This window comes from Crocodylus porosus, unplaced genomic scaffold (assembly GCF_001723895.1).
Source record: "Crocodylus porosus isolate Cpor-Errol unplaced genomic scaffold, CroPor_comp1, whole genome shotgun sequence".
NCBI lineage: Eukaryota > Metazoa > Chordata > Crocodylia > Crocodylidae > Crocodylus > Crocodylus porosus.
The window spans coordinates 59,567,160-59,593,842 of NW_017728918.1; the positions used below are offsets into that span (position 1 = coordinate 59,567,160).

General features: G+C 38.6%; 1 protein-coding gene across 4 annotated transcripts in view; it reads right to left on the reverse strand.

Moving 5' to 3' along the window:
- Positions 1 to 26,683, reverse strand: part of COL12A1 (collagen type XII alpha 1 chain) — a 132,015-nt gene that overhangs the window by 31,548 nt on the left and 73,784 nt on the right. For all 4 annotated transcript variants that reach the window (XM_019537644.1, XM_019537647.1, XM_019537646.1 and 1 more), the window contains 17 exons: positions 25,556 to 25,685; positions 24,167 to 24,309; positions 21,287 to 21,416; positions 20,950 to 21,069; positions 20,338 to 20,484; positions 18,464 to 18,580; positions 17,773 to 17,919; positions 16,538 to 16,612; positions 15,882 to 16,021; positions 14,275 to 14,398; positions 13,964 to 14,107; positions 11,170 to 11,334; positions 10,123 to 10,161; positions 9,873 to 10,011; positions 7,938 to 8,080; positions 7,629 to 7,738; positions 295 to 444 (listed from right to left, as the gene is read on the reverse strand). In XM_019537644.1, coding sequence (XP_019393189.1) covers positions 295 to 444; positions 7,629 to 7,738; positions 7,938 to 8,080; positions 9,873 to 10,011; positions 10,123 to 10,161; positions 11,170 to 11,334; positions 13,964 to 14,107; positions 14,275 to 14,398; positions 15,882 to 16,021; positions 16,538 to 16,612; positions 17,773 to 17,919; positions 18,464 to 18,580; positions 20,338 to 20,484; positions 20,950 to 21,069; positions 21,287 to 21,416; positions 24,167 to 24,309; positions 25,556 to 25,685 — 2,163 coding nt within the window. The remainder of the gene's footprint in view (positions 1 to 294; positions 445 to 7,628; positions 7,739 to 7,937; positions 8,081 to 9,872; positions 10,012 to 10,122; positions 10,162 to 11,169; positions 11,335 to 13,963; positions 14,108 to 14,274; positions 14,399 to 15,881; positions 16,022 to 16,537; positions 16,613 to 17,772; positions 17,920 to 18,463; positions 18,581 to 20,337; positions 20,485 to 20,949; positions 21,070 to 21,286; positions 21,417 to 24,166; positions 24,310 to 25,555; positions 25,686 to 26,683) is intronic.

The following is a 26,683-nucleotide window of genomic DNA, read 5'->3' on the forward strand; positions in this document are numbered from 1 at the left end:
TAAGACTAACTGGCCTATAGTTTCCTGGGTCCTCCTTCCTCCCTTTTTTGAAGATGGGAACCACCTTGGCCCTCTTCCAGTCCTCTGGCACCACACCAGAGCACCATGAGTGGTTATAAAACTGTGCCAGGGGTCCCGCAATGACCTCAGCTAATTTCCTCAGCACTCTGCCAGATGAACCCAATCTCTCAGTAATCCATTTTCAGCCATCTTTCTTGAGAAAAATTTAAAAAAAATAGACAGAAAATGGAAAGAGGCTTTGAGTTAAGAAATGAACAAAGTTTTATTTCTTACTGTTGCTGTCTTCCGATCACCTTTCAGAAGTTTACCAAGTATTTCATAGCCATCAGTTGTAATATTTCCAGCTTCTTTGATTGGTCTCTCCATTGTTTCACTGCAGTCAACGTAAATCTTAACACTTGTTGAGGTTACAACAATGTGAACCTGACCAAATAAAGTTATTAAAAACTTATGTATACACAGAACCAATGATATGTGAGTACATTGGAGCTTACATAATGCTTTCCTATGTAATATTGATTCCATTTGCTGTCCGATAACCTACCTCTACTATTAACAAGGAAAAAGTGCTAATTTCAAGAAAATGAGGCATTTAACAGCTTGCTTTAAAGAAGTTGAATATTTGGAAAGATAAATGCAAGCACAACCAACAAGTAAAAAATAGAAATTAATGTAAAGTTGTAGAATTAAGATAAGCTATTTACCTAAAATTTAAAAGCCTGCATGGAAAATAATTAAGATAGAAAGGAGAGAAGGTAACATAAAAGAACTAGGAGAACAAGTGGAGGGAAAGCCTTTCTTGTCCTGAGACCACAAAAGTTTTATGAGTTTGCAACTGCCTCCTGGCTAATAGAGTAGGTCTATCATTCACACAGTACATGGTCTTAGATTCATGGATCCTGGGTTCATTTGCCACACAAGACTCATCCAGCATGTTAAATACATAAGAAGCCAGTGGGAGCAGAAAAGACTAGCCAGGAGAAACAAAACAACCAGATACATACCAAGAGGAGGATTTGGCTTAAGGAGGAAGAAAGAATGTGTCAAAATATGGGAAACAGGAAAGAAAAAAGTCAAAGATGATAGGAAATTAGGGATGAAGAAAAATAGAAGAAGGTAGAGAAGGACATCCAAAAGAAAAAGAAAAGAAAAGAAAGGAGGCAAGAGCAAAGAAAACAAGGTCACAGAGAAAGGAGAATGATATCTGTTAGGAAAATAAAAGAGATTGAAAGAGGATATTCAGGCAAAACACACAGTACACATGGTGATTTATCCTGCCATGACTGCACAGGATTAAGCACAAGAGCACGTACGAATAAAACAAAAGGAAAACATATTGTTCATTCAAAACAGGCAAAGGACTTAAGTAGGTCGTTTCTGTTATGTTAATGAAAGTTATATATTTCCTACTGATTCATGAAATAAAACTCAGAACTTCAGGAATCTCCATGAAAAAAAGTTCCGCTGTATTTTGTGAGTGATACGCAGCTGGTTAAAAAACATCAGGCTCTCACAGCACATCTTAAAAAGTTTTATAAGAAAACTGCTCCTGTTACCTCTCCAGCATTTTAAATAAAAGAATATTAATTTTAAAATCCCTCAAGACATTAAGGAATATGCACATAGATATGAAAATGAAAAATAAACATTTTAAAAGCAGATTAGCTATTAAACTTTACACCTGTAGGCAGAAGCAAAAGGTACAGTACATTCATAGCATTTGATGAAGTAGGCTGTGGCCTAAAAGCTCATCCCTCTCTGAATGAATTACTCTATCAAGGCGCAGAAAGAAGTGACAACGTTCACCTGATCTGGCCACAGAGAGCAGCTTATAGCTGTGACCAGACACAAGTGCATGGCTGCAAACAGCTTAAAAAAATGGCAGATTGGGTGAAAATCTGACCCCTCATTGTATAAGGTATCAGGTAAAGATTTAAGAAAATCTAGCATCTTTTGTAATTTGTGTCTGCACAGCTCCCAGCCTGCTGCTGTTTTCAGAATAGGAAGGGGGAAAGGGAACTGGGGGAGTTCAGTCTTGGGGCTTTTCAGCCCTCCCTGATGTATTGCACCCTCCTGAGGTGGAGGGAGGATCCAGTTCTCCCACTCACCCTTCAGCACCAGCTGGGGAGCCCCAAGAACAAGCACTCCCTCTTGTCTTTCCCTCCCACCCCCATTCTGAAAACAGGGAACACTGGCAGAGAGCCCTGGCCATTGAGCTGAGAACCTGGCTGCAGGCTCCAGTGCTAGATTTCTCTCCCCTCTAGGACCAACAGTGAACTTCTGTTTGGTTTAGGGTAATGCTGTAACTCAGGCCACTTTGCAAAAATTATTCTGAGTTACAGCTGGCAGTTGCACTTCTGTCTGTACCTCTGTAAGATGTCAACCCACTCTGCCTTCTGCCTAACTTCAAACTAACATGGCTAACTACCTCTGTCTTCAGACCTTTCTTTATCTACCAAAATCTTTTGGGGTTCTTGTATCGCTCAAGTTGCATCCCCCATAAACTTGTGGAAGTTGATGGCATCCCTAACAACTAAGACTGAGGAGGAACAGCACCTACTCTATTTTAAGTGTTTATAATACATTTGATAGTATCAGGAAAAAAACAACTGAATGCTTGAATTCAATTCTTGGCAAGTAAAAAAAAAAATCAGTTCACTTTAAAAGAAAAGACAGTATTTTTTTTCTGTCCAACCTCCAAAATACCAAGTGTTCTAAATCTTGATACAAGCAGTAACTTTGGACTAGATAAGGCAAAGAGTGGGACAAGAGAAAAGAGAACACAACAGCTGGGAATAAAGAAAGAAGTAAAACAAAGGCACACATGGGTGAGTTTTTTGGAATATATTCTCTTTTTTTTTGGCTTCAATTTCACTGAATCTTGTATTTTACTATAACCAACTGGGTTCTCAAAGCACAAGGACTGTGTGACCTGGGCATTGTCTGAAGTTTTGCCAGTTTGCATATTTTTAAATAGACAGAGATTTAGGTTCAATATTCCGTATAGGCATTAGGTGAAAAGGCCAGAAATTTTGCATGGTTTCAAAGTGCCCTGTTATCACAGCACAATACTGCACAAGAAATATCAGTATTTGATGTCTATTTTTAAAGTTTGGCATAAAGTTGAAAGAAACTGAGATTCCCTTGAGTGTCTTGAGTCAGCAAGTGACTACAGTCTCCTGAAAATGTGTTCTCTAATGCTAAATAAATTCCCTAAATAAATTCCGACATGAAGCTGTCTTCAAGGTGTCTGCATAGCTCATTTTAAACTCCCTAAACATGAAATGGATTTATGTAATTGGATTCTAGACTTTCAAAAACTGTTCTCAAATTTTTTGTCATCTCAAGTTCAGTTGACATTACAATTTAATACTTGGTGTAGTGTGAGGGTTTTTTCATTAATGTACCAATGCTGTTTGTTAGCCAACTACTGAAAAATAAGAATACGGGTGTAATCACGCATGTCCACAATATGTTTTGGGTTTACAAATTCCTAGCAAAAAGAGATCTGGATGGAGACAAACCTCCCAGAAGAAAAAATTGTAGGCTTTATGACAAACTGTAAATCAACTGTCATTTATAGCTGATAATAATGCTAAACTCTTTACAATGATGACTGCTATATTCAGCTTAATCCATCATCAAATGTGCTTTTCTAATACTAAGAGATATCAAAATCATACAAGTATTTCTATTGGAATATCATATAGTATAGCAATAAGGTATATAAAGCCTGTCTTCATAACAAATATTATTACCTCAACCCCCTCAACCCTCCCTCCGCACCCCCGCCCCTTTTAATTTTAAAAAAATAAAGTATTGCTGAGAGATAGGTCTAAATTGGATCTAAATACCAAAAGACTTTGGGAAAGGTCCAGATCAATACCCATAGTCCAAGTTCTAGCCAAACTGGGGAAAAGTTCCACAAATGTATCTTCGATTTCCCAGTGGAAATTTAAGGACTCCCACAGGACCTTATGAGCCCTCTTCAGTCCCTTACCGGTTTAGATCTGAGCTTGCATCTGAGCCTGGCATTCATGGTTCAGATACATCTCTAAATTAAGATGTTTATCTAACACTGCTGGTAAATAAAACACCTGTGCATTCATTTGTCTGGTTTCTTTTTAACATCCTCTGCTTTAATAGTAAATTCTTTCCAATTTCTAACAAACTAATGTAAAACATCATTTTTGAGTAAGTTTGGGTGCCAGATGGCACAAAAGACCAAAAGAAAATGTGATTTGCAGTAGCCTCTCTTCCAGTGGCCCTTTCTAAAACAGTATTCCCTGACTTGGTGATCTACAGCTACATGAACCATGTCAATAAACTATGCAAACTACTGGCCTATTTTAAAAAGGTAAATAATAGGAAAGATAGCAATACATTACAAAGTTACCTACAGTCAACCGTTTGAACATTGCAATCTAAAAGAAAGTCTAGAATGGTAACAGGAATGGACAATAAAGAAAGTCACTCTCTTCAAAAGGTCCAGATGTTATTTTAATGGTTGTATAAAGGAGTCAACATTTTTCCTGAGGGACTTGCCAGATTCAACAGCTTTCACCATAGCTATGCTACGCAAAGCTTTCAAATATGCCAAAGTAAATTCCCCAAGACAGTTAGGTGTAGGATAACTACTTTTCACCAAACAAGTCTGTAGGTCATCGAAATGCCACACAAATGTTTGCTATTTAGAATCATTTGATCATATTTTAAAGATTTTTTTTTTTTTACACTGGATAGCAAAAATAAACAGAACTAAAGTTCTTCAGAAAGGTGTTAGTCTTGTATTTCTTCCATTTTGCTGAAAATACTGGTATTCTTCATTAAAAGTAATCAGCCTCTCCAACATTTGAGGAATTCTCAGTGCATGCATTGAGGGAATCCCTTTACCAGGAATCTGATTCATGTAGCAATAAGGTTGGGGGGACTCTAGGTACAGATAGACTCGGATGTTAATTACACTCATGTAAAATGCAGAATCTCTCCGAAGTCAAAAAAACTCCAGATTTACACTGGTGCAGTGCATGATCTCAGAATCTTGCTGAGTCTGTTTTGAAAGTGGTAGCACGGGAATCATTCCACTGCAGTAAAGAATAGGTACACATTTAAACTTCCCCCTGAGCAAAAAGGGCCAGTCTAGTAGTCAACAAATCATGGATATGTACCTAACTATATATTATGCATATTGGTACTGCTCCAAATTGATCAATGGTCAAGAAGAAAGCTGCATGTCTGTAATGATGGAAGAAACAAAATACTAGATTCAAATTTTTGCCTTACCTTTATTTTTCCTCAACTAATTGCTTGTTTTCTTTCCAATGGCTTATATGTATAAGATACCCTTTATGACAAGCGGTAGAAACTCTGTTAAACCCTACCATATGCATAGAAAGGTGCTAAGAAAATTATGAGTCTGACCAGCAATGACTGTGGTAATAGTCACTGCTTCTCAAAAGAAAGCTCAGTGCTTCAGGTAAGGGACTTTGAGATAGTTTACAGTCCTCGAGTGGGGAAGCCTTAAACCCAAAATTGCTAAATACAATTCTGTAATTCAACTTTTTGTGTGGTTTTAAATATAAATTAACTTTTATACCACAAAACTATCTTTTCTACATTTTACTGAAAGTTTTCCTACACTTTTGTAAAAGGACACATTTTCATAGAGTTCATGTATTCTACCGAGCTGTCAAACAAAGACAGACTAAGGGCCAAATGCCAAGGATAAAACAGAGGCCATTCTATGCAGCTGTGATCCAACCTGCCTACTCATAGCTTGCACAAAGTCGAAGCAGTAAACATTCTTGATTAAGATAATAAGTTAATTAAAACTGAAAAAAACACCCAAGATGATTTAAAAGATTTTTTTGGTTTCATCCTTTGCTTGTTAAATTATACAAAGCAGAAGTTTAAATAGCAGCCACTTGTGTTTTAATGAGGCGCGAAGATCATGCATCACTGTACTTAAATACTGGCCTCACAAGGAGACTGGAGGCCCAATCCTTTCTCTCAGTTTGCTATTTTTAATGGCAGTAGTAGAAGGCCCAGCACCAAGCCAGTAGAAGCAACCTGATTTCAGTATCAGCAAAGGAATGTTGGCACAAACTAGCAATCTAGGAGAGTACATTAAAAAGAAAACAAATGGTCTATTACAACCACATGCGGCGGCCAGAAATTAAACAGAAGGGAGATAAAGCAAAACAGGGAGACATGTGTTTCAGCTGACTGAAAATGCTGAATTCTAACTAACATTCATATTATTCATATCCTATATCTAAATGCCTAAAACAGCAGAGAGAAATCTTTAGATATGTATATATGTAAATGCTCTGGGACAAACTCCTTCAAATGTTCTTTGGTCAGAGGCAGGCATGACTCATAGAACTGAGCTACCTGAATTAAGTCTCTGAAATGCATATGTGAAATTTATTTACAAAAAATTACACAGTTATGTGCTAACCTACAAGTTAAGCCCTTCTCACTAGTTATTTTTGTTTGGAGAACTCTGAAATATTTGCATTAATTCTACAAACTAAATTTTCTTTAACTCAATTTCACTTTATATGACTTTTCTATTCAGACAAAGCAGATACCCAACAAATAACCAGCAATGCCATTCACTATTTAGGCATCCTACACAGATACTGAATAAAATCATAAAAATACTTAGCATTTACATGGCAGTTTCAGTTGCGGGTTTCAAAAGGCTTTGCAAAAGCTGCTTTCAACTGGGAACAATAAGACAGTAAAACTGGCCAAAGGAATTGGTGCAAGGTTGCACAATAAGCCAGCTTCAGCCAAGAGAACAGAACTTAAGCCCCCTGACCCCCTTACAGTCTTCTTCAACCAAAAAAACCCCTTATCTTGTTCATTTAGATGAGTCTAAATCTTAGTGAAAGCTGACATTCTCCAAAAACAGTTATTCGTCCTAAGAAAAAATGTCTCTTGTCCTCTTGGATCTGAGTACAGGTAGAAAACTTTTTTTAGCAACAATATTATACTCATGATGAGAACTGAAGGTGCTGTTGGAGACAGGTGATAGTCTCATACAATCCATGATTCCAATACAAGAACACATATTCACAAATAGACTTTATCCTCCACTATGTGATTTCTCCTAACAGTTCTCCCTTTTACAATTAAGCTATATTTATACTAAACTTTAAGGTATAGTTCTGCTAAAATTTATCTTAAATAATTCTCATAACTATACACGTCCATGCTTTTATTTCTTCTGCTGCTCTTTTTCTTTTCTTATGCCCTTCCCAGTCTTTTCTTAATGTAGTCTCCCTTTCATCTTCTCATTTTCATATTTTCTTTCTCATTATCTGATATGATTGAACAGTCTTTGATCTGTTTTTCAGCTAGGCCCCACCTCTGAAAAATCCTTTCTAATACTGGGCCCAATCTAACTGCTCCTGAAGTCAATGGGCGCTTTAAGAATATACTATTTCAGAGATCTTGACTCATACCTTTTATAAATCACTGTGTAAATGTATGGTGCTGTTCAAACAATAGGTAGGACAGATCCAACAGTTTTTGTTTGCTTATTTGTTGTTTAAGGGCAATACTTTACAAGACAATATTCATGATATTCAAAACATTACCTTGTGGAAGCTTCCGTAAAAGATTTTCTTTACTTCATCATTATCAAAAGTTACTGTCTGAACTTCTCCTCTTGCATCCTTGTTAAAGAATGACAGTACTTTGCTGGAAGCTGAATAATTATAATTAACAAATTTAATTTTAGATACTGAAACGGTACAAGCCAAAGACAAAAAAATCACCATCTTAGGCAGAACTATGTAAACACTGTACAGTTCTACTAAATGCATTATTAATTGTATCAATTCATGCAAAGCAGTTGCATATTTCCATTTATAAACTTTCTGTTCAGTAAGTATAATTATCCTTACGATCAAGAACCACTCCGACTTGTGGTTTGTAATCTCTGTCTGTAATCTGCCAAATTGCAAATGGCTCATTGGGGGTTTCCGGAAGAAGACGGAATAACAGTATGATAGTGTAAGCCTGCGGCAATCCCTCTGGGTGAAGTTCCCTGTTAAGAGGACATAAGGGTATATTTTTCTCATCAAATATGCATGAGAAAAATGAAAAGATCTTCATCATTTTCACTTTTTTAAAACCAAGACATACCAGAAGTTGAAAAACCTATGCTGATTAACAAAGCTCAGCATCTTTAAATAAAAGAAAAATCCCTAAGCAAACAGAATTCACATTATGAGTTATGACTTTAAGTAACAGTCTGCATTAGAGTAGAGATGGGTAGGAATGATGCAGGGCCAGCAATAGTAAGTGTCAGACAACTGAGTCCGCCAGACTGCAACTGAGGGACTCCAAGGGAGTGCATTTTGGTGCCTGAGCTTGGTTGCATTTATAGGATGTAGTGTAGGCTACACTACAATCCAATGTAGTGATTCAGCTGATGGCCACTACAGAAGAAAGGTGGGTCACCGCCTTCCTCTGGACCAGCCAGTTTCATGTCGAGCAATTAGGCACTGTGCGTACAAGAACTCAACTGTGGCTGATCCATCCACAGAGGAATAATGAGAGAGGGAGAGGTTCTACACACACTGTGAAGAATTTGGGGTACCTTTCCCTAGTTGTGATCTCCCTAGCTGTGTTATATTCCCGTCCACTCACTTTAGTGGATACCAATGTGGCAGAAAGCCAGAAATAAATAGAAGTATTTTAAAGGACACCTAGAGAGCCTGTAGCTGAACAACCTTTGGCATGAAAAGGAAGCAGCAGGGTGGATATGAGAGGTTGTGTAAGAAAGAAAGATGAGTTTTGCTTCCATTCAGCCCATATGGCTTCATTTTATAGTGTCAAGATTCTGCTACTGGCTGAGAGCCATATGACCCAGTAAGTTAAAACAAAGATAGTAGGGAAACTTCCATGAATTTGAGACAAAGTGACAAAACATTATATTTTGTGCCACACAGAAATAATTCACTAACTCAGCAATATATAGTTGCCCTACGGAGGATAAGGATGATGAAGTGAATATAACTCTAATAATAAAAATTAACTAAGATACGAGTGCAGCTGTTCTACTCTGAATACGAAATGTAATTGCCTGAATACAACAGTTTTAACAGAGTTTACTTTTCTAACTTTACACAACATAGAATGATAGGGAAGTAGGACAGGAAGGGACCTCAAAATGTAATCTATTTCAGCCTCCCACTCAAGGCAGGATCATCCCCAACTAAACCATCCCAGCCAAGCATCTGTCTAACCCACTCTTGAAAACTTTCAGGAATACAGATTCCACAAATTCTCTAGGCAGCCTATTTCAGTGCTTAACCACCCTCACAATCAGAAAGTTCCTCCTAATATCCAATCTAAATTTTCTATGCTTCAGTTTAAGTCCATTGTTCCTAATCCTGTCTCCTGCAGCCATGGCAAAATGCTCAACTCCATCCTCTCAAGCCTATCTTCATCCTCTTCACAACAGATATGGGTCCAGAATGACTTTGGGGCACAGCAAACTAACCCCCACCCCCACAGCTCAGGGACTGCTCAGCCTGCTGGCAGCTCCCTCTCCCCTCCCCACTGCCCTCTGGCACGTAATGACACAGGGGTTTACTTCACCCTAAATTGAAGCAGTGGTTTTAAAAAAACACTGCTTCAATTTAGGGAGAATTAAACCCCTGTATCAACTACAAATGCCCAAAGAGAATAACATGTGTAATTGTGGAACCTATTTCTTAGAGTATGCTCTTGCAGGTGTTAATAACATTAGCCGTAAATTTTATTAATCCTCCCCCACCCTCTTCTTCTATATAGGAACTCTTCTAGGAAAACAGTTTAAACAGATAACTTACCGTGCTGGCTGGCTGATAAAGGCATTTTTATGGAGTCTATATGCCACATAGCTAGGGAAAGATCCTGTTTCCAATGATACTCCTTGTACAGAAGCAAAATGCTTCTCTGTTAGGTTATATGATTCCAGCATCTTGAAACCTTTATATTGAGTGGGGGGAAAGCAATTTATAGTATTTAATGAAATTGCAATAAATGGAAAAAAAGCTTTAGAATTATCCTATACTAGAATATTTATATAAGAATTCTTACCAGGTGAAGTGTATCCCTCCAAGTAAATGAGAGGGCAAGCTGAAATAAATGAAACAGCTTATTTTAAAATATATACATTTCAGAGAAATATGAATACACAGCTATATCAAAAGATCTAATTTCCCAAAGTTTGAACTACTGCTAATTACCAGTAGACATCTGCAAGTATAATAATCATTTTCTGTTTGTGATCAAAGCCAAACAGAAGATTAGTATATGTGGGAATTTCTTCAAATCTTTATTCATGCTACATTATAATGTACTAATTTCATGATGTGGAATAAAAGATAAACCTCAAGAATATTTTAAGAGCATAATTCATACAAACAATTTAGGAAAATGACACAATCTTTCCATAGATCTTTATGTATGAGACAGACTGCATCAGATTCACAGGGAAAAACAGGATTTGTGCAGCACGTGGATGAGGCAGTGACGGGACACATATTTGCATATGACAGACATGAGAATTTCTCTCATTTTAAAAGGTCTCCATATATGTAAACAGATGAACTTTATTTTAGATCTTTAAAGAAGAAGTGACACTTCACACTATTTAGCTGTAACCTTACAGCTGCCCAGACCAGTGATAAAGCGAGCATTTTTCATAGCCGGCAGTCCACATTAGTCACCAATCTATGTCGTCTTCAAAGAAAAATAATTACCTCTTATCATATATTCACCTTATAACAGATTAAAATCTATACAATTATAATAACTGCTTCAAATAACTATTTCCAAGCAGAGAAATGTCTTTGCTTTTTTGGAAATATTTTCAAAAGGTATAAATTGAGAACCTTGACATGACAGCTGTAAAAGCATTTATTTGTTAATTATTTGTTAATTTATTAGGTGTATATGCTGCCACTTCCAGAAGAGAAGAGGAGAAGCTACCATGTGTTTTTATCAAGAAAATTTGGTGAACAGATGGTACTTGCAGGAGGAGGTTGATCTCAGCTGATGGTAGGGATCAGGATGGAATATAAGAGAGGACACTGTTTTGTCAGATTTATTAATTTTGGAGTGGAAATGTTGTCTTTTACTTACTTGAGGTAGCAGTCTCACAGACAAAGGTGAGGAGATTATCTTGAATCTTTTCAAATTCATCAAAGTCGTCAACAATAAATACATGACGTTCACTGGGTTTGCTAGCAATTTTTGCTAGCTCATTGTAGTCCACATCAGCCACACCAACAACAAAGACACTAAAACCTGTAAAAGTAACACTTATTACACGAAAATAAAGGGGTTGGACTAACATATTTTAGCTAAACTGTCACAATTTTGACCTCAACAGAAACAAGGTTAAATTGAGTGATTTTGCTACACTTATATCACTACAGGATCATGAAGATGTAACAGTCGCATCTTAGCATCTTGTATCTACACTGATATAATTGCTGCACCTATCTCCACCCAAAATGAACATGCATGTTTATACTACAGTTAACTCAGTAAATCAAAACCATAACCTACCCATTTAGAATTACATTATTTTGTGTTATGTGAATACAAAATCCAGCTAACTCAGTACAAGATTATTTTAACTGAGTTCTAAGTACTATATTTGCTCACATACAACAGAAGAAAACTAAATAATCCACTGGGAAAAATGTTACATAAAGGGTGCATGCTTTGCAAATGAGGCAAGGTCTTTCAAGAAGTCATTCAGATGCATAAGACTGTTTGAAGTACCCCTAAAGAATCTTTCTATACATTCTTCTTCTTTCTAAACAAATAGACTCCCAAGGAAAAGGTGTGTTGTGATACCTAAACATTTTAAATTAAAAATATACAACCAGTTCCTTTGCATCAAGAAGAGAATTGCATATTATCAAGAACCTCTCTTTTTCATATGAAGAAGGTGAAGAAATTCATGCCAAAGAACAATTTAGCTGTTCTTATTTAATTGGGACCAAAAGATGGTTAAATTATAAGCCCTAATGTTTCTGGTATCAAACAATAACTTGAACTCCTCCTGATACCAAGAAACAAATGTGCTGTTTTCCTGTGTACAGTTTAATTTTGTCAAAAGAATCACTGAAAACAGATTAACAAGAAGGTCTGAAAGAAATGAAAAGCATAGTACTTCAGGACTGCCGCAAAAATAAGTTAATTAAAATAATTAAGTGCTACTTTTAAAAATGCATAAAGAAAATGTTCTCCTTCTACTATGACTCAGTTTATCATCCATTCATCCTAGACTCCTCTCCTTTTTCTCATTTCTTTCAGATACCATCTTTGGGTGTCCTCTTTCTCTCTATTTTTTGGCATCTGCAAGTAAGGACTTGGTTTCTTGCTTTTCTCCAGTTGTCCTCCCACTCCTGGCTAATGTATCTATTCATGATCATTACTTATCATAGATTTGAAAACAATGTTCAGATCTTCTCCATTCCACTTTCTGTTCTACATATTTGACTATGACTCTCTTTCTGGCATGTACTTTGGATTTCCTATGACATAATTAAAGCTCTGCATGGTTTAAATGAAGTTTCTCTTCTCTCTTTCAAAACAATCTCTTTTCTTCATAGATGCTGGATTGTGAAGAACAGCCTCCTAGACCCATCATCCACACCCACAATTGTAGTACCACAGATGCTTCAGTCTTTCACACAAAACATCATCAGTTCTATGACACTGCAAAAAATCTGTCTCTGTCTAAAAGTAAGTAGATTTGCTGCTCCTGTCAGCAGCTTGCTCCCACCACACCCCAGCTGCTGCAGGGGGCTGGTGCAGGGCTAGAGGGAGTGAGCTCTAGGCTCCCCCAGGGTGCTAGCCCAGAAGCTGGCAGGGAGCACAGAACCAGGAGACAGCTGTTCTGGCCATAACCTGTCCTGATCAGGGGCAGGTCCTAGCCAGCTCCACGCTGGGCAGGGAGCTGTCCCCCATGCAGGGAGCTCCCAGCCCCGCTCCACAATTATGGAGTGGGGGCTGGGAGTTTGTTTCCAGTCCCAGCTCCACAATCCATAAGAGTTTGTTTCCAGCTCTCCCAGCTCTGCCTATTTCCAGCCCCAGCTCCACAAGTTCCCAGCCTGTTCCCAGCACCAGCTCTGCTCTACAATTACAGAGCTAGGGCTGGGAACAAGCTCCCAGCCTGTTCCCAACTCTGTGATCATGGGGTAGAGGCTGGGAACAAGCTCCCAGTCTCTACTCCGCGATTGTGATTGGAGAGTGGGTGCTGGGAGCTCCCTGCTGCCCGGGCACTGGGACATTGTCCCCACCCAGACTCTAATGGGTAGCTCTTTGCTACTGCACAGTAGCATCGGTGTCACGGTTCATGCCCACAGATGTAGCTTGTCACTACAGCAACATAGCATCTCGTGCAGACGTCCCCAGTGGGTAATATAGACCCAGGGGGAATGCCCAACTGCTTAAGCCACCTGTTTAATGAGAAGGAAGAGGACGGTGAGTCTTAACATTTTTAAAATAGCTTGAGCAATTCCAGATCATCCTCTGAAATTAGAATGCATCTCAGTAGCCTTGCATCTACACAAGATGTTTAATGCACAGTAGCCTAATAAAACTGAGTAGCAGTGTATCACAGCACAGACAGTACTAATATGCTACTGCACAGTATTATTATGCTACTGCACAGCAGCACCACAAAAAAGGTGTTCACCGCTGCTACTATGCAGTAACTCTAGTTACTGTGTATTTGTTTAGTACTTAAGCAAGCACTAAATTAAATGCACAGTAACTATTGTTCATTAATGAACATGTCAATGAGCCCAGTGTCTATAATTTACTCAGGATGAATAATTAACTACCATTAACAGGCATCTCATAATTTAAAATTAATAAAATGAACATCTGAATTGGCTGCCTCCTAAAGGCTGCTTACCAGAATGCTGTATGACTGCTGCAGCTTTCCTCACCTCGTCCTGTGACCGACCATCTGTTACAACAACAAGTACCTTGGGAACTCCCCTCCTCATGCCACTCTCCCAAGTCAAGACTTTTTCTTTAATAAATGTCAGGGCTTTGCCTATAATAAATAAAGAATGGGTATTTACTCACACTGGGAAAAAATCTGTTCTATTTTTTCAGAGGTTAAGTATCACAATAGCAGAGCATGAAGCTCTGAAACTAAAGCTACACATATTTACTGTAACTAATTATTTTTGGGGGAAAAAAACCTTTGGTAAAAGGTACCTGTTCTTGTATTTCCTCCTCTGTACCGAATATTCTGCAGGGCCCCTAGAGCCTGTGCCTTATCTTCATAGGTATTCAATTTAAACTCAGACTTGGCCTCATCGCTGTACTGCACAAATGAAACCTGTAATGCAATGCATAGTAGCCTTTACTCATACTTTTGTGAGTTCAAGCAAATTCCCCAGTGTAATGTGACTTCTAATTCTGTCACCATCCGAAAGACTACAACTCATGTTATATGCAAATATATGCATATAAAATGTGAATATTATATATAGTATGGTAAAACACTTGCTATTAGTATCTTCTGAGCCAGTTGGCTACTTTAGCATGGGGATACAATGTCCATAAAAACATTTAAAGTTTTTAAGAGGCTTCAAGAAGCTCATACTATAGCAGTTAAAAATGAATGAGACAGCTTCAGTCATTTGATACATATAGCATTTTCTAGATGGGGCTATTAACATGCCCTGAATATTTGTACATATTCATGAAAGCCTAGAATGAGTATTCTGAAATTAATCAAAAGGTAAGGACTTTTTTGTGATATCTTAAACTGGATCAACTGTGTAGTTCAGAGAGCTGTTGGACAAGCTTTCAGGCACGATGAAGGGCATGGAGAAGGGCATTTAATGCAAGACAGCATGTCCAGCAGCTCTTCGAAATACAGTTTGGTCCAGTAAAAATATCACAAAAAAATCCTTGCCTCTCAGGTATTTTCTGGACCCTCACAGCTACAACAGTACTTTAACACTACTGAAATTACTCTGAAGTTTAAGTACTATATATATATCTCACTTTGCATTTCCTTATATTCTGGTGCACCTGTACAATGTGTTACTAATTTGGCCCTGAACAGAAATACAACACACTTGTATTCATACTTAGTGGGATAGGTTCCAAAAAAAGTTTTAGGGTAAGTGACGGTCTAATGCTGTTCACCTTTGGCTAGTCAAAGAGCAATGCTTATGAGGCCTAAAAAGAGTTCCTTCCCAACTTCCATTAACTAGAAGGATAACAGTGAGGAAATGATTGTACAAACACACATAAATATTCCTAAGGACTTTGATGAAGAAATGGGCACCCTACGTGCATAATATGAAATCTTATTTTTGACATTTTGCATTAAGATTTCCTCTTTAAAGATTAATATAATTCACCCGGTAACCCCATTTATCCAACTTCTCTTCAACTACCTCCATGCTTCTGAACTAGTTGTTCAGCTTGGAACACCCTTCAAGAGCTAACACACCAAGATATTTCCTTCACAGGTACCTGTTTAAGACAGACATCTGTTATTACACCTACAAAATTTGCCAGCTCATGCTAACTATATAAGGTGTCAGCAGAGGCTGTTTTATACTACAAACAAGAAACTAACATTACATCAGCCATACAACACTGACACTCCACCTGTGGATTTCTTCCACCTACCACCTCTCTTCTGCCATTCAGAGTATCAGCTCTTCAGGAGAGACAATATGTTCTTCCTTGTATTTCTACAGCGTCGTGTACACAAACACACATGTATTTAGACACACAGTATATTACATGGATAAATGCCCAAACTCTTATGCAAAATGCTTTAAATGGAATTACAAACCCACCTGAATTCCGGCAGGATTGATTAGGTCAAAGGCTCCAACTGTATCAAAAACAAATTTCACTACTTTGTTGAAATTGTCATCACCAATACTCCAGGAAGCATCAGTCAGGAACACTATGTCTGCTTTGGCACCTTTGCAAACTGAAAGATAAACAGGATGAACTCTTAAAACACATTCTTCAATTACAGATTTGCAATAAACAGATTTTTATCATACTTTAAGATATAAGAATGACTAACAAATATCCAGCAAAACTCAATCATCAGATAGTGAATTTGACAAGCAGACTACAAATGCAAATAAATACAAATACTATAAATACAAAAAATCATCTTCCAAACAGTAAATCTATACTCTTGATTATGGTATATTTTCACACAATATATTCAGGGACATACCAGGTTAAATCTTAAATACGCTTTCAAAAGTTCATATGAAACAAAACCCACTAAAAATGCTAGCAAAGTTTAATGCCAGATTATTTTGCCCATCTATACCAAAATAAATCAATGTGAGAAAGGGAAAGTTCACAAATATCTAGTACATATCAAGGGCCATGGCCATAGTGTTATGTACTTTAAGTTATTTTGACTTGGGAGTTGGTAAAAGTGCAGCCAATAAGTGAAATATACAATAAATCTACAATTGAGACTTACCATCCCGAGCTGGAGGGATTGTGGGAGGTGGAGGAGGAGTAGGTGGCGGGGTTGGTGCTTCTGTAGGTTTGACAACTGTGGTAAAATAGAACAGGTCTGATAACTCATAACGGCAGTAAAACAACCATTAAAGGCTTGTACTCAAGGTAACACTTTAAAGACTCTAGAGGTGTGTACATTACTAAGGGGAAAATATTAATGCTGTTATTGCTAAATACAACTGCAAAAAAAAAATCCTAATTAGCAAGGAAAAAATCTGCTGTTACAAAAGTAACTACCTGACGACATGGGGCCAGATTCTACCACTTTGACCCTAGCCAAATAATCTTATGCTATGGGATTACTTCCAAGTAGCATTAACCAAGGAACAAAATTATGCTTAGTGGGCATGGTTACATAAGACATTTACTGCATAGACTGATCAGCTTCACAGTAAACATCTTAGTATTTACATATGTGCCCCTATTAGGCTGGAGTAAACAAATTTACAAGTACTATCCTGCTGGAGACGAGAGTAAAAAACTCCACAGTAGTGCACGTGTAGATACTGCCTGGCTGGCTGGGTCATGAGTGTGCTTTAGTGCAGGGGCTGTCTGCCAGCTAGCCCTGCACTGAAGCACCCCCATGCCTCAGCCAGCCCCTCTGTAGCATGTTGAGCCCAGGGGGAGCAGCCCTGAGATGGCAGACTGACTCTCTGGGCACTCTACCAGCTTGGGCTGCTCCAACCTGGCTCAGTGTGCTGCTGTCCTAGGCACACATTCACATGGCAATAAACTCCAGTTTACTGCTTTGGAGTTTAATGCTCCCAGGTACTCGTTCAAATAACTCGGAAGCAATAAACTCTGAATTTGCCCCAAACACTTGACACTGCACTTGGGAAGAGAGAGTAAAACAGAGGAAAGAAAGAGCAAAACAGCCTCCTTATGGTGTTCCCATTAGTCTTTTACAAATAAGTAGTTAGAACTTTAAGAGTTAGGACTTAGGCCAGGGGTGGACAAAATGTGGCCATCAGGCCATTTTATCAGACCTGCAGGACCCCTAAAAAATTTAGAAAAGTAATATTTATCTGCCCTTGGCTGTCTGTCATGCAGCCCTCAATGGCTTGCCAAAACTCAGTAAGCGGCCCTCTGCCTGAAATAATTGTCTGCCCCTGATTTAGGCTGTTGTTATGACTTTCTCAATCCCATTTCTTTCTCAGTCATCTTTCTTTACTGTTCACAGTATGCCTTACGTACATGTGCGCTCTTTCAAGGAGACTGGAGGACCTTCAAGGTTAGGGGTCTGCACAAAGACTGTAGCATTGTATTCTGTGTCAGGTGAGAGGCCAGTGAAACAGTGGCTGGTTTCTGATCCCCGTACTGTAATTTCTTGACCTCTGGATCCTGTGAAAGCAAAGCCCAAACAATAAAACAGTAGGACCTCATCTTCCCCCCTTTGACAGGTACATGAAGAAGAGCAAATGTCAGATGCCTCTGGAAAAGCACATTAATAAAGAGCAGGATAACTCTGCTGCCTGTCCTTCTCATCTCAGGGAATTCTCTCTGCAGCAATCTGTGCAGGGTGGATGTTTCATACTGTGGGAAAGGCATGAGGTGAAGAGAAAGAGGAAAGGTGCAAGTACTCTCTACAGAAGTGCTAGGAAAGCCCAGCTGGAGTTAACAGGTCTAGAAACAACATTATTTTCCACTCTGCAGCATCTCCAGCCACTGTAGAAAAGCAGGTGGAATGCAGACCTGGCAAGTTCAACTGACTGCAGAATGGCTTCTGACTGACTCTTTCTGCCCTGCCAAAGGAGAGGTGCTGCAGCTGGAATAATCTTAAATTTAGGGCCCCCAACCCATCACATTACAATCTTAAATTTAGCCATGGCATGATACAGATATGTACCTCTGTCTACAAAAAACACAAAGAATGAAATACATTTACCATCAGCTGGGATTAGCTTTAGTCTGTAGGAAGTTGCTGACCGGTGAGCTGCCCATCGAATACAGAAAGTATCCCATCCAACCTGGTAACTTGTTAGATCAGTGACATTCAAGTACACTGCAGAAAGGGAAAGAATCAAATTTACCCTCTGGGAAATCAAATATGACAGATATACAATTAATCAGATTAGAAAGAAACACAACCTCAGTAGTGTTGGTCCATACATTGCTCAGTGGTAACTTCTGCCCATGTGTGAATATCTATATATTATATATATTAGTATCCACAGAAGAAAGTAAAGTACTTCTGGTCAAATGATCTCTATTCATCTTGTTCTGTCCTACACAATTTACCCCTGCTGGTCCCAAATTCTGACACCCGTCTTAAAATAAATACTAGCATATTCCCTGAGTTGTCCTACTAAAATCACTGGAATTGCCTATAAAGTAAGATACTTTTTAGCAGTAGAATCCAGTCCATTGCATTTTATTTCCTTATCTACTGGCTGTGCAAAGACCTTTTTATTGTGACAAGTTAGCAAGGCTAAAATGCTGATTGGCTCTGTAACTAAGGTCAACAACAAAATAGTCTCCCACTGAAAATGATAAGCTTCAATGAAGCACATCATTGTTGGGCATGACTGTGACATGCAAGCTAGAGACATACGTTCAAAAATCCTGAGCCTGAATTGATTCAGTCTTTGCAGGTTAATCTAACTTGGCTAGGCTACACCGGTTTGTAACTGTACAGACATCCCCTTTGGACTGAAAAAAATTTAGGCACATGCCTGCAGTGGCTCAGGCTGGAAGCGGGGGTGGTAGGTGCTAGAGCATCCTTCCTTTCACTTTTCACTTTTACAGAGATGAGCTAGGGGAAGTGTGGCCAGGCCCTGGCAGGATGCTCTGATACCCCAACCTCCCCCCCTCCCCGAGCAGCCCAACTGGGAATGTTTATCACCCCTAACTCAGTGTTTATCAACCCATTAAGAAAACAAACCCTCTCTCCAGTAGTCCAAGATCTTCTTAAACAGCTTTTCCAAGGAAGAACATTACCAGATACCTGTTGATTAGCCCCAAAAGGCCTGTCTGCCTTTGTTGTCTCCCACAGCACAAACTATAGCCAGCATGTGGTCTGCTAGCTAATGGTGAGAGGTGTAAGGCAGAGGGGCAGGGGAATAATCCCTGCTTAGCAGGGAGGAGTCAGGAAAATGCCTGCAGTGTCTGCCAGAGCTCCAGTGAGGGAGCAGAGGAGAAAGGCCAACCCTGCTGTGGAGCAGAGAGCCCTGCCCAGCCCAAAGAGCATTCTGGGATGCTGGGGGAGTGTGGTTTATCTTAAACCAGCAAAAGGTCTGGGACAGACATTGCTTAAACCAGTTTGAGCCAAATCACTTAAGTCTGATGCTACATTCAACCAGGTTTATCTCAAACTAGTTTCAGCCATTTTCAAATTATTTTATGTGCACTGAACACTAGTTGTGTTACAGATTTAAACCCGTTTCTGATCACTTAAACTGGTTTATGTGTAATGTCTGTCCCTAGATGCAGTCAGTAGCAGAGAAGGACCTGAAGCCAAGGCCCTATGTTGTAGCCAACATGAGAGGAGACAGGTTAGCATTTGGCAAGGTAAGATCCAACCTCATCTAAACAGTGTGAAGTTTTATGCTGCAAACTACTAGTAAAAACAGCATTTGATTTATCTGGATTTCTCAGCTTAATTTTATTTAAGTTCATAACCCTGACAGATAGCAGCATCCAAAATCATAGGAGGGTTGAACCAGCTAAGGGTCAGGTCATAACTATTCACACTTCAATCAACATTATGTTACATCAACAGTTAAATCTTATGTGACTACAGTAAAAATTACATTGACCTACATGTAGCGCCTTGATCTGTCAATGGTGCACTAAGTCCAGAATCATACTGGGCATAAACGTTCACATCATAGATAGTACTTGGAGACAGGTTGTGTAATGTGTATGAAGTCACTTCCCCAACAAATACTTCCATTGGCTCATCAGAACCTTGAATGAAAGAGAACCACGAAAATTAAATTTCAAGGATGACTTTGTGAGCATTTTGCATTATGATAAACATTTAAATCTATCTTTAGAAGATGGTCTTGTTTTAAAAGAGACAAACTTGTTATTTTTAAATGTATTAGTTTTAGTAAATTTATCACTACAAATATAATATAAGTAACTTCACAAGTATTTTGCAATAATTTGTTTTAAAATTGCAGAGTGCGCAGATGTAGGTTTATTCTCCTAAGAAATGAAAGCTTTTTACTAGGATTATCATTCCTAACTAACTGCTGATTCAAATTTCTTTCAGAGCTGTGTAAACCAGCAGGCTTTCCCTTGAAAGACAAGCTAAAGGTATACTGGGGTTTTTATGATGGTAATATAAAGGGTTTTTTATGATGATACACAGGAATTTTTCATGTAGGTGTCTTCATTTGTTAATTAGGAGTAGACATGTTCCCTTACCTACAGGTTTATACACAATTTTATATCCAAGAACGGGGGATGGTGAAGGGTCCCATGAAACTCTGAACCGTGTATACCATTCATCTGAAATATACATGTTTTGAGGGGAAAGCAGCCCAACTGAAAAAAAGGATGAGAGGTATAATTATTATTAACCTAGGGACTACATTTTAAGCTATAAAACAGCTGACTGTAAACTGTGAAGAACGAACAAAGTTTCTGCATACATGTCTAGCACAACAGGTCCCAGTGACTCCAACATTGACTGGGGCCTCTGACAACAATACAAGATAGATATTAAATAAAAATGCAGCATTTAATACTAAAGCTAAATTACCAGTTCTTCCATTGCCAGTCAGTTGTCCACCATCTCCATCTTCATACACGGCCACAACGGTAATTTTATATGGTGTATCTGACTGCAGAGGCTGTAATATCACATTATTTCTTATTCCAGGTACTGTTGTCTAGAAAGACATCAAAGAAAAGCAGATGTGTTTTCATATTGTACCTGACCAATAACTGTAATACACTGTAATTAAGCGAGAATTTGTGCATAGTGTATCTCCCTAAAAGCACCCAAATGTATGCTCTATGCTAAGTATAGACAAATCCATTACAGCTCTAAAGTCACATTCTATTACACCTATTAGGTATGTAAGTGGATTTAGATACCCAGGCATTATTCTATTCCACTTTCCTCAACTGACAAGCAGTTAATACAAAAGGTAGGTGAGACATCCTCATCCTTGTTACCTGTCTGTGCCTAAATCTTAAGGGTAAGGAGTGTGTTACAAAAGTGAATATAATCATGGATTTTCAGGACTTAAAAAGGATGGAATAGAGTTGCACTTAGATGCCTAGTAGGTGGAACAGGATCTGGCCTCTCCTATTTAAGAATTTTATCATTATTTTTTGCATTGGTAATAATGATAAATACAGTCCATGTAAAATTAATATTATCCTTGGTTTACTTTAAATATAAAATGTAGTTAATGGAAAAATGTGGAAAAACTGGACATTTTATCATCTACCATAACAACCACTTGACATTCCATAGCTTCCCATGGCTTGCTCAGACCTCATTCAGGAAGCAAACAGCTATATACACATAGACACTCAAAACTTTTGACTCCTTCAACTGCCACACACAAATACTTGTTTGTAAAGAGGTCAATGCTATGGATGGTTGTGTTTGGAGACAAGAGAATCAGAAAATAAAGCTATTAGAAAAGAGAAAAGACAACGTGTGTGTGTGTGTGTGTGTGTGTGTGTGTGTACACAGACAATGCCACATAGGTATTTGCAAAGCCACCCTAGTCACTCTCCCCATAGACCAGACCAAGGCCAGGACCAGGAAGCAATGGGCAGCTCCCAGGTTGCTTTGGTAACTGACTTGAATAAACAGCAAAGGGAGGTAGGAAAGGCATGTAAAAAGAAGCAGGTGACCAAATAAGGGACCAATGTCCCTAAGCAATGGAGGCTGAGGTGGGGAGAAAAAGCTAAGGCATAACATCTGAAGGTATGGCTACAAGTGTGTGGAAGGGGACAAGATAAAGACATAATGTTTTTCTCTCTGCCACTGATTACACCAATTCATAGTGTAACTCCTCTATTTAAGTGGAATTAAATATTTTTATTAACTGTTCGAATGACACCTAGTACTCTGCAGTTTTTCTTTGTGGCCAAAACATTTTCCCAGTCCTTGTGCAGAAGCTGAAACAGGTAAATGGTTCTTTTGATAACTATGGTTATTATGTCAGATAAAACCAACCCCCGCTCCCCGCCCCCCCGGCAAAAAAACCCAACTTCCACTTATTTCTATACCTCCTGCACACTTCCCTAAATCTAGGAATCCTCATCTATTCTTGGCAACCATAACTATAGGCTCCATTCCATGAGCTGTCACACATTCAATGAGAAGGCAACCTCAATTAGTTTGATATGCAAAACTGGCTGATTTGTGTTACCAAATACACTACTAAATCCTTGCTACAGAAATGGTTTCTGGTTTCTACTCTTTCTGAGCAGCTAAGCGCATCCTAGGGGGTGTCAACTGAGTAGCTGGTCCCATAAAAAAGAATGGGACACAGAAACTCCAAGTCCCTCAAGGCCAGACAGCAGAGCTTCTAAATCGAATTAAAAAAAAAAGTTTTTTTATTTGAGGGGTCTTCATTTTTTGAAGTCCACATTTTCTGCAGATAATAAATACTTTGAGGAAACACTTTGTTTTATAAAAAATATAATTTCTGATTGAGAAACCATTTCAGTGAGGGATTTTAACCAGCCATCTTCAATAACAAAGAAATAAATAGCAGCCCTTCTATTGTGCTTTCTATGGGACAAATCTATCCGTGAAAGTTAGCAAGAATTTTGCCATTGACCTCCACAAGAGCAGAGTTTAGCTTGGCTGTAAGCTTTCAGAGAACTTTATAAACATTAATTCAAGTTTTGCTGTCAGTAAGTGGCAGGAAGTTAAAGCACAAACAATTTAGACAAAACTCCACGAATTCAAGTTACCATAGCTTCCTTAATTCAACTAAGTCTACCTCGTTACTGCAATTTACTTTACACAGTCTCATACTTACTTGGACTCTTAGCACAGGGATCATCTGACACCAGATAGAATGTAAAGCAAGAGATGGCTGTCAACCACAGCGCAACAGTTTGCATGAAATATGTTACAACAAATTGCACACAGAATCTTCTGCTTATAAAATTTAGTCTCAATTTTAAGGTCATTTGAGGTTATTTGAGTAGATGTGATATATTGTATTAGACCAACTGAGTAGTTGGGAAAATATTCTTTTCAAGCTTGTGGGCACAAGTGCCCTTCTTCAGGCTTAGGGAGTCTCTACTGTTCTAAAATCTCCAAGGAATGAAAGAAGCTACAAGTGTGACAAGAGGTCCCTGAGACTTTAAGTAGGTGGAAATTAGGAAAACAAAGGGTAAAGAAAGGAGGGGAAGGGGTGAAACAAGGTAGTATCACCTCTACCCAAAGAACCTTGCCTATGTCTTTAGACCAATACAGCTACAACCAAAAGCCCTGCAAGGTCATTTGATGCATTTCTGCATTGCCCTATATAATAATGACCAGACAATGCATCCATAAAACAACCAAAACCCTCTGTACATGAAACAGATATCTTTGTTTTTTTCCAAAAGAAATAAGCAACAGAAGATATTCAAATGCTAATTAATATATTGTACCACTTACATATTCATCTATGGGATCTCCCCCCATGGGTGAATAAATGATTCTGTATTGCTGAACTGGCCCATCAGCATGATCCCATTGTACAGAAAGGCTGTTTGTAGTTGCATCATAAACTCTCAAGTTCCTTGGCCCACTGCGAGGTACTAAAGGAAGAATATGAATTATGGGTAAGTTAAGTGCAATGAAGACAGGGGTCTTCATATTACGAATGCACACCAGGGGCTCCTATTGAGCTTGCATACATACAAGCAAATTTAGACAAAAATGATACAGTACTGCCTAGAGATCCCACACAAAACAGGGGCCCAAAGGAAAACGTGTTCCGGCCATGTGAAAGGGAGGGAAAGTTGGAAATAGGGGTCTGAAATATGAGTATCCACATCTGCACAGCTTTTTAGCCAAACTCTGTCAGGCAAGAAAATTCAAATGCTCTTACTTTTGCAGGTTTACATAAATATGGGAAATACAGAAAAGCAGAGAGATAAAAAAAGAACAAGCAGTATGCTGCAGCCACAGCCCAGCTCTACACAGGCGGACCCCACCTATTTACATTATTCTAGAACGAAACATAAATAACACAGGGCTTATTCATCTGGAGCATCCCTGCAAGGCCACCAGGCCTCTCTGGGATGAAGACTGCTACCATCCCTCCTTTCTCCCATCCCTCTCTCCTCTGGGGGATGCAGGGCTAGGGGCCATCTAAGGCATTATGTTGGCTGCCCACAAGGAAAGAGAAGGAACTGGCCTGCCAGCAGGCCCTACAAGATTACTAGGCTTCCATGAGTGGGTGTTGCTATGGGGCAATGCCAAAGAATGCCGTTTGGTGTTGCTCTTTAGCAGTGAACAAGCCAGGGGCTGAGGGGCTTCATTTTTATTTTATTATTGGGGTTTTTTGGAATGTTAGTTGTATGCAAGTTGAGGGAAGGAGGCAGAGTTTACTGTGTTTTTTTGAGTAGAGTTATCTGTGTTTGCTAGAGAGGAGAGTGGCAACTGCTACCCTTCTGCAGATGAGTGGGTGAGGGCTTGGAGGCGGAACTGGGGGTCTTTCTGGAAAGACAGTCACATAATTTAGCTTTTAATTGGGCACAAGATTTTTAACTTCTAAAGACCTAATAGAGCTATGTTACAAACGAGGAGGATTTTGGTGCTGTCGGTTCAGTCCCTAATGAAGGGCTTATCTGCATTACAGCCACCAGACAATCTGGCATGACCAGTAGCTGTTGTTCAAGGGAAGTGTAAGACTTAAAAATTATCACATACATGCACTGGCAAGCTGCACAAGAAGCTTGCACAATATTTGTTTCTAGCTAGTGTTAGCAATCCCATGGTTTCATGAGCATCAAATATGTAGACTTAGCTAGCACAAAAAAAACATATTTTGCCTCTTACAAGTTCTCCCCTGCCCTAGGCTTGGATTTCCTTCTCCATCTGCATACAAAGCTGCAACATTCACGGAGTAAGGAGTGTCAGGAATCAAGCGCTCCAACAAAACATCACGAGTATTTGCTGGTACCACTATCTAGGATGGAAACAATAGTGAACATTAATCAGATATCTACAGAAAAATTCTAATACATATAACATAGTATAATGTTATTGTCATCCAAAATAAGAATGAGTAATTTACATAGAAAGGAGGAAATGTTGGGATGTGATTATGTGCTCATTCCAAAAATAATAATACAAGTTTATAATAACAAGTCAGTGTTGTTTGCTTTAACACAAAATATGGCAGAAGCCACAATTACTTGGCAATAAAATATAGGCTCTTTCATTCTGTAAACTGCCTTTTTTGCAATTTAAATGAAAAAAGTTCAAACAGGTGGCAACAGAGATTTAGAAACCCTGAGCAAATGTATGTCCCATTAGAGTTCATGCTGAAGACATGTTTTCCAAATGGCTTTCCCTGTATCTCCACTTGGAGCTAGAGGCTTTATGCATCTATACTTCGTGTGCAAATGGTTTATTACAAATTTTAACACATGAATGCAAATGCTAGAGTGTACATTGTTCACAGCAATTTTGTTTGTATCTACAGAGAGTGGATGAATGTTTTATATGTGTCTATTCATAGTCTCATCAAAAGATCCTCAAAATTTCTTACTGAACCTTAAAAACTTACATGTATGAGACAAGCTTGAAACTGTTCTCTAATAAAAGTTTTTAAATTACCCATACACTAGAGATTTTTCTGCTTGAAGTGTTTTACTTAAATGTTAAAGGAACAGGATCACAAATGTGAAGTCAATTATACTTGGCAACTGTTTCCATAGTGACATATTTCCTAATAAGTAATCATTATTTTGAATTTCTTAGATTTAAGGACTAAAATCTGAACTTTATTCTAACTAAAGTCTCTTTTATTGGCAATTCAGTAAAGGATTCACAGCACATTTCATAGATTTCATAGATTTCATAGACATTAGGGCTGGAAGGGACCTCGGGAGATCGTCGAGTCCAGCCCCCTGCCCAAAGGGCAGGAAGTCAGCTGGGGTCATAGGATCCCAGCAAGATAAG